This window comes from Solanum pennellii, chromosome 4, assembly GCF_001406875.1.
Source record: "Solanum pennellii chromosome 4, SPENNV200".
In the NCBI taxonomy this organism is placed as follows: Eukaryota; Viridiplantae; Streptophyta; class Magnoliopsida; order Solanales; family Solanaceae; genus Solanum; species Solanum pennellii.
The window spans coordinates 56,916,474-56,924,989 of record NC_028640.1 but is presented as its reverse complement, the minus strand read 5'-3'; the positions used below and the strand labels follow the sequence as shown (position 1 = coordinate 56,924,989).

General features: G+C 35.3%; 1 protein-coding gene across 1 annotated transcript in view; it reads left to right on the top strand.

Moving 5' to 3' along the window:
• The first annotated feature begins 412 nt into the window (after positions 1-412).
• Positions 413-8,516, top strand: part of LOC107017561 (protein ILITYHIA) — a 47,014-nt gene continuing 38,910 nt past the window's right edge. Inside the window, exons 1-10 of the mRNA XM_015217731.2 lie at positions 413-728; positions 5,111-5,487; positions 5,576-5,707; positions 5,835-6,216; positions 6,302-6,448; positions 6,568-6,879; positions 7,050-7,123; positions 7,689-7,765; positions 7,893-7,929; positions 8,016-8,182. Coding sequence (XP_015073217.1) covers positions 614-728; positions 5,111-5,487; positions 5,576-5,707; positions 5,835-6,216; positions 6,302-6,448; positions 6,568-6,879; positions 7,050-7,123; positions 7,689-7,765; positions 7,893-7,929; positions 8,016-8,182 — 1,820 coding nt within the window. The 5' untranslated portion in view covers positions 413-613. The remainder of the gene's footprint in view (positions 729-5,110; positions 5,488-5,575; positions 5,708-5,834; positions 6,217-6,301; positions 6,449-6,567; positions 6,880-7,049; positions 7,124-7,688; positions 7,766-7,892; positions 7,930-8,015; positions 8,183-8,516) is intronic.

The window sequence follows — 8,516 nt, the reverse complement described above, 5'->3', positions numbered from 1 at the left end:
TGTATACTTTCTCAAATATTCATTACATAACTACTTGAAATATATCACTTTTTAAAATTATAGGTATTTACTTTAATCGATCGTAAAATCTCATACATATTTTAATTAATATTTATGTTTTTAACTAAAAAAGGAAATACACTTTATGTGATTAGTTTATCTACGTAACAAATGAATATAAAAATATATAAATATATTTTCAAAATATGAATAAAAATCACCTAAAAATCATTTTATTATGTTATGCTTATAATTTGAACATCTAAATAAAATTAGACAAATAAGGGATCTACATGGAGTAATAAAAAAGAAATTCAATCAAATTAACAAGGGCCAAGAGGTAAAAAAAAAAATAGACAGGTTGAAAAAAAAGAAAAAAGACAACACTTGAAATACCCTCCTGCTTGGTGGTCTCTTCTCAATTAACTACACTTTGCAGCCTTGTTGCTGCAGCCATCTGAAACCCTAAAATCTCATCTTTCATAGCTTCTCTCTTCATTTTCCTTCACAGTGGAGTCGCCATTACTTCCCTCTCCGCCGCTTTTGGAATCTCCGGAGCGAGAGGCTACTGACTCACTTCTGAGTCAAATCTTGAAATAAGCGTTCGCTTCAAATGGCAAGTCCAGTCGAGTCACTAACTTCCATTAGTTCATCAATCACAACATCATCGACCAAACGCCGAATTCAGATTTTTCGCAATGAGATTCCTTCAATTCTCAGTAATTCTGGTCAGCATTTTTCTCTTATGGTTTATAATATGCATGCTGTTGTTTTCCCATCCAAGTTGGCCATTGTTTGAATTCCTTTTTTTTTGGAGGTATGGTCTGTTTGGTACGACTATAAACATGTATTTTGGCAAAGTATTTCCATGTTGATACTTTGTGAGGAAAACATTTTGCATTCAAAAGGAGTAGATTACTTTTCATTTACAGATATACGCTCTACACTCTTACTTTGTAGCACTTTGCTTCAACTAATAAGTAGTATCATCAAAATGTTGTCTTTCAGTCTAAATTACACCTTGACTATCTCAAGTCACTTTGTACACATTTGAACACTGGAAAATAATCCAGAAAATGTTCTTATATCCGTGCACCCATATAAAAGAAATAGATCACGGTTTTCATTGTTTGACTTATCTTATTTGGAATACCCAAGTAGCATTGGAACAGAAATATTAGAGGAAATGAAATAGTAAGACTATGCTTATGATTTGAACTGTTGAAAATTAAATGATCTTCTCACAAATGTGCAAAGGTAATTTTATAGTTTATTTAAGTTAATATTTCCTGGATTTTGTAACATTTTGCCTCTTCTTGATGCCAACAATTAATTCTACTTCAGAAAAAATTAAGTTAATTAAAGTAAATATTTCTGTTTTTTTTGTTGAATAAAAAGTTCTGTTGTTCACCAAATGAATGGGGGATATCTGGACTAGCGGCAGATAACTCTGGAAAGCCTTAGACCATCCCTACAAAGAACAGCTGATCATATATAAAATTGCATTGGGGAAAAGGTTGCAAAAATCTGTTAGGAAATGTTCTCGTTTCATTTAATGCACGTCTCTATCTTTTGTTCCCCTTGACCATGATTGAAAAGTTATTTAACAGTGAAGTATATAAATGACTAGTTAAAATGGATTTGCATTCTCTTAGTAAGATTGACGGCAAGATCTCCTACATTTAAAGTAGATTCTCAAGCAGCTTTCTGTAACATGCTATTATCTTGTGGCCCTAAGGATTCAAATGCTGTGTGATGGTAGCACCCATGTTTGGGAAATTTGCTTTTTGTTTCGCACATTAATTAATCAAGAAGATTGGGAACCATCAATGAAGAAAAGAGCAACAATGTCAGCTTGGTGTTTTTTTGATGGTTTGATGTTATTTACTCATCCTGGTCAATCAGTTGATCATTGTTTATACCATTATCTTTTATGGTAGATATTGGTTGATACAGTTGGAAAGTAGACCATGGTTTACGGGGCTTTTTGCAGAAGAGGAGTATGGGATATGGTTATGTTGTCATTGTGCGACAATGCTAAGTATCAAAATGTTTCCCTTTTCAGCCCCCATTATGGCATTGGTATGAATAAAAGCCATGAAATTTTGTGGGGAAGTATGTTAAAGCATGTGGAGATTTTTCAACTTATAGGTGTATTAGAAGGGATGCTTGAGGAAACTAGCTTTTTTGTTTCTTCATCCATTCCATATTTCTCCTGGCAAAATTGAATTATAACTGAATCATCCTAATAGTTCTGAACAAGTCCTTCATGGGCTCTTCGTAGATGAGTTTGCATTCCTCAATCCAGTCTTGAACTTTTGACATCTAGTATAACTAGCTGTAGCACCCATGATGCAGTTCAACAAAATCTAAAAAATGATCAATATGTAAATTATTTTTGAATTTTGTGCTAAAAAAACCTAAGCTTCATAATTGAATGAAGTTAGATGGTACAACTCTCATTGTTTTAATAATTTACCAAAAAGTTTCTCAATGAATTAGGAGCAGGTGCACAATTGCCTAAGTTTGATTAGCTGTTTTGGTTGAAAATATTGCTTTTGGTAGCGACCGTGTTAGGTTGAGCACTTCCCTAGTTGGTGACAAAAAAAAGAATATACTAAGCATCTATTTTCTTTTGTAGGTGCCTAGAGAGGCATAGAAAGTCATTACTAAATTGATGTGATTAATGGATTACTAGAAAGCATTGATGTGCTTAAAAATGGTATTTGTTTTGTCTAATATGAACTATGGCACTTCATCAAAACAAACTTGGACATGCATTTGACATTTATGAGATAAATATGCTACACATTGCTGTTGGATTCAGTATATTTTGAGTCTTGCGATCTTGGATACATGTTGGTTTGTTTATCTTCTTTTTGAACAAGTGAATCCATGAATTAAATGTTTGAGCTTTATGTTGCATTAGGAGTAGCAAATGAGTTTTGAGTGATCATGTATGTGCGTGTTAGTGTGATGGAGGAAATTATCAGTGACAATTATTCTAATATGAGAGGAGATGGGGCTGCATGGTTGTAATTGAGCCACAACTTCACATTGTATATTTACTTTTTGTACCATCTTGGTTTGCAGTGTCTAGAAATTTTGGTTATCAAAGACAAAGAGGTTAGGTGACTGTGTGATAGACTTGGAGCTTGTTTGGATTTGCTTATTTTATGTGCTTTTAAGCCAACATAGCTTAAAAACTCTTATAGTGTTCGAGTAAGATTAAAAAAATGCTTTAAGGCACTTGTTTTAAAGCCAAAATAGCATACAATAAAACAAAAGTTCTAACTTATGGCTTTTATCTTAGCAGCCCTAAGCTTTAAGCTTATTTCTAATAGGCGCTCATTTTAGTTTGTAAAGAACAATTTAATTTCTTGCCGCCAAAGCTTTGGCCTAGCATTAAGAGCATTGGTTGTATTTTTTAGGTTAGTTAGATGCCATAGGATAGAAGCATGCACATACAAAAGTATGATTTTAGTGAAGAAAGATAAAGGGGTGGGCTCAGTATATGCAAGTTTGGACCATGCGTGATTAGCCCTTGGGATTTCTCAGTTATAAAAAAATATTTGATTTCCTTGGATTTGGTGATATAGTTCTATCTTCGTGGTGCTTTATGCAAACCTAACTTTAGGGGGTCATTCTCAGGGAATCCTTCTAAAAATATAATAGACCTTTCTTTGGCTTCTTTTTCTTGCTCCTCCTCCTTAACCCTTTCCTGTACGTGCACTACCTATTGATAGCTTCCTGGGTGGTCTTATCACTCTTTACTCCTTTCCCATACATTCTCCATCAAATCTAAGAAATCCGTCTTTTACCTGCAACTTTTAGCTAAAGGAGAGCTTGATAAACTCTTAGTTGCTGTGGTTTCATTGTCAATTCTAGGCTTGTGAATCTTGCAGTTTTTCTATATTATAGTATCAAGCAAGATGTGCATAGTCTCCAGGATTTTATTGGTGATATACTTAATATTAGCTATAGAGGGTAATTTTTCACTGGGTATGTGTTGTGGAGGATAGTTTTGAGAACTTATGCATGACATTTTGAAGGTTTGAGACCCTTTCTTGGTTATGGTTTGTATATAGATGATGGAAATAATTTTTTCCCCAAATTAAGTGGTCATTGTTCATGTTAGTGAATCAGGGTATGATATGCCTTGTGATATATTGGGCAAGTTGGAAAATGTTTGGTCTCTCAAATAACTAACTTTTAGATGAGATGATCATACAACTTCAATATGGTATCAAAGCAATCAGAGGTCCTGATATCGAGTGTCACTGCTGCCCATTATCAAAAAATATATCCATGTGCTTATCTCATGAAAAGAAAGAACCAGGCCCGTCTGTGAGGGTGTCTTGAGAATATAATTAAGTAAATAAAAATGTGCTCTGTCTAACAACGAAGTGGTCATACAACTTTAATAGTTTCATCTTTGTCAAAAAAACAATTTCTACAGTTTCATAATTTCATTATGAGTAGCACCGTAAGCTAGAAATCATCACAGTATAGGAAATGAGAGACTCCCTTATGGAAAATCAGATGCCGTAGGATAGAATTGCTTACTTTACCTCTTTCAGTACCATCATTGTAGTTTTTTTTTTTTTGGAGAGGTGTGTGTGTTTGTGTGTGTGGTTGTTGGTTGGGTTGAAAGCATAACCTTCTCTGTTGTTTCATTTCATGATAGTGTTATCTATGCATTTCTAATTCCCATTGATACATGTTCAAAATAGTGAGCAAAATCACACATGAATGAATGTTGGTGATACTTGTCTTTCCTGGACCATAAGGTGAAACAGGTATAGGGGTTGTTAGGTCACTCCTCTACAAAGAAAAATTGTTGGCATTAACTGCACAGATTTTGACATGTGGATATAGTACAGATAGTGCAGTGTTGCTTATGTGATATACCGATTTTCTTTTGAAAATGGAAAGCAAAAAAAAAAGTGGTCTTGAATGAACAGTGATAAACAGGTGGTCTTTCATGGTGCATTTCTATTTTACTTTTTAGTGAAGTATTCCTATTAGAAATTGAATGCATATTTACTCTTTCTAATGTTATAATTCAACCTTATGTTTTCGAGCTCACTGTTGGAGTTGAATTCTACAGAGATGACCGCTGAAATTGCTTCGCTGTTGGTAGAAGTAATTTTCAGTACAACATTTATTTATGATGATCGAGGATCAAGGGCTGCTGTGGATAACGTGGTTATTAAAGCATTGGGTGAAACCATTTTTATGAAAGCTTTTGCTGGAACCCTTGTACAATTCATGGAAAAACAGTTCAAATTCCAATCCTATATAGGGTGCCACAGACTCTTAAGTTGGTCTTGTCTTCTCCTAACTAATAGCCAGTTTCCCTCTGTATCAAAGAACGCAGTGTGTCGACTAGCACAAGCGCAAGCAGCAGTCTTGCATATTGGCATGCAAGGATCATCCCATGTTAGACGGACCTGCAAGAAAAGCTTGTTCTTTTTGTTTTCAAAGGTTTCATCTCGTCTGACTAATATGCAGGTCTTAATTGAAGCATGGATTTAGAGGTCCTAATTGTCTTTGTAATGTGTTCCATTTTCAGGCACCAGATATATTCAGAACTTACATGGATGAACTAAGGGATTCAAGGATCACTTACAAGGATTGTCCTGAGTTTATACTCTTGATGCTAGAATTTTCAAGTGAAAATCCACCTTCATTTGATCAATGGAAGGTATGAATTTGTTTTCAAGCAACTCTTGGGATGTAGAAGCTATGGACTTGAAGCCAAATATGTTAGGATCCATCTATCCCTCTTCTGTGCTTTATATTTACATATATTCCGTTGTTTCTGTCTGCAGCAAAATTTTCTTGAGATGTATGTTAAAGCTGTTCTAAATGCAAGAGAAAAGCCACCAAAGGGCCTCAGTGATGCTTTCGTTCCATTATTTTCTCGTTTGACACATGAAGATTTTAAGAACACTGTCATTCCCTCATCTGTCAAGATGTTGAAACGAAATCCAGAGCTTGTCTTGGAGTCAGTTGGAATCCTTCTGCAATCTGCCAAACTTGATTTGAGTAAATATGCCGTAGAGATTCTTTCAGTGTTATTGTCACAGGTGAGACATGCAGATGAAGATAGAAGGATTGCTGCTGTATCCATCGTAAGGTGTTTAAGCATAAAGTCTAGCAGTCCAGATGCTATAGAAGCGATGTTTAATGCAGTCAAATTGGTTATAGGAGGTTGTGTTTCTAACTTCATATTTTCCTTTTAACTTGTTGATATGGCATTTTTCTAATTAATTTACTGGACCTGGAATATTTACAGGTTCAGAAGGAAGGCTTACATTTCCCTATCAGAGAGTTGGCATGATAAATGCACTGCGAGAATTGTCAAATGCCCCAGAAGGAAAACACCTTAACAGCTTGTCAAAGACTGTTTGTAATTTCCTTTTGTCCTGTTACAAGGATGATGGTAGGTTTCGGTATCTTTATCACGTTGATGTGTGTGCTTGGCTTCTCTCTGACATTTCCTTCTTCTGCAATGTCTTCTTTAACTTACAAATCTATGGGTTATTCTTTATGTTTATCCAGGTAATGAAGAGGTCAAGCTTGCATGTTTATCTTGTTTGGCTGCTTGGACTGCAAAATGTGCTGATGCAATTCAGCCCGATGTTATATCTCTCATTGCGTCAGGCCTCAAAGAGAAGGAAGCACTTAGAAGAGGTCATCTTCGCTGCTTGCGAGTAATGTGCCAAAATGCTGATGCTCTTCAACATATGTCCCCTCTGCTGGCAGCTCTTATACAACTTGTTAAAACTGGTTACACGAAAGCAGCACAACGGTTGGATGGCATCTATGCATTACTCTGTGTGGCAAAACTTGCTGCAGTGGATGTTAAAGCAGGTTTATTAGGACTTTTCAGTTTTGTGGTGCATGAATAATGGTCACTGACCTAGTGACAAAAATTTGGTTACCGACCTAAATTTTTGCATTCTGTGATTGAGTTCAGTTACTTCTTTTCATACGGATTTTCACTTATCACATTCTAATTTTGCCTTTGCTGCTGTTGTTAGATGAGACTATGATAAAGGAGAAAATTTGGTCATTGGTATCACAGAATGAGCCGTCAGTGGTGACAATTCCTCTGGTGAATATTCTGAGCTAATTTTTGGTTATTTTAAATGATTGTTTTTAGAAGTTGGCACAGAAGAAGCATAAGATGAAATTCTCTCTGTTGGACCTTTATATGCGGTTGACGGCATTCACAGTGAAATGACAATTTTTCTTGGCATGCTTTTAGTCTGAACAATTAGAAGTAACACTCTCGGCTCTGAAGTTGATGCTCTTTTCATAGGCCTCATCTCTTCAAATTTCATTGACCTTTTTCCTTACCTGTACTCTTCTTAGTGGGAGGTCTTAAGCTTTTGTGTTGTTTTTTCACATTTTATCACTTGACAGTCCAGGCTGTTGGTTTACTATTGACAAGTTACCAGTTAAAAAAAAAGATGTTGGTTTACTATTCACATTTTGAGTGGTTTAAGTTCCTAAGTATCTTAAGAAGTTTTCAACAATGTATGAGGTATAATGCCAAGATAATTTTATGCCCTTCTCTTCGAGGACCTATATCTTGATACAAGATGCTTGAGAAAGTCTTAATATTTTTGTTGCAATTTCTTTAATGCACTCTTAACATGGCTCGATACTCTTTCCAGGCCTCAAAATTATCAATAGAGGACTGTTTGGCTTGTCATGACCTTTTTGAGGTGATGCTTGTAGATCATTCACAAAGGTTAGTTTTATGGGTGAACATGGGAATCCTACTATGATGACGCTTCCACTCAGTTTGCTATCTGTGCATATATCTTATTTGTTGCCAGGAAGTATCATTATTGAAGTTGAATGTTCCTTTTCTACAGGGTATTGGAGACTTTTGCTGTCAAGACGTTAATGCAGGTTAATTGGCAAGGTTTATTTAATTGTGTGTCATCATCCTTTAATGAGTTTGTCGTTATTTCTAACCAGTTTATAATCTTTCACAGTTTATACTCTTTTTACTATGCCATCCAAATTGGGATATCCGAAGAGCAGCTTATAATTCTACGAGGAGGATACTTTCTGCTACCTCACAGTTATCTGAAACTTTAATGGTTGAATTTTCGAGTTATCTCTCTGTTGTTGGTGAAAAGGTTATTCAAATAAAGATGAGGTGAACTTTCTACACATGCTTATGCCTTTAATATTCCCCACCCTGAACCTTTAGACAAAGGGATTTAAAAGAAAATTATGTTTGAAGAAGCCACTCTGTCTACCATCTCAAAAAAAGAAAAAAGAACCCATTTTGTCTTGGAGTGGACCTTGTTTGCACTGCAGCCATGAAAAAAGACACAACTTATCGAGATTAGATGTTCTATTACTCTATAAGTAATATGGATTTTATAACCTGATTTGGTCCAGGATGTATATATCTTAGCTAGGAACAGGATCAAATTTTAAGTGACATATCTAAGTCCTGCTGCAGTACTCGAATGTGCTTTGGGTGG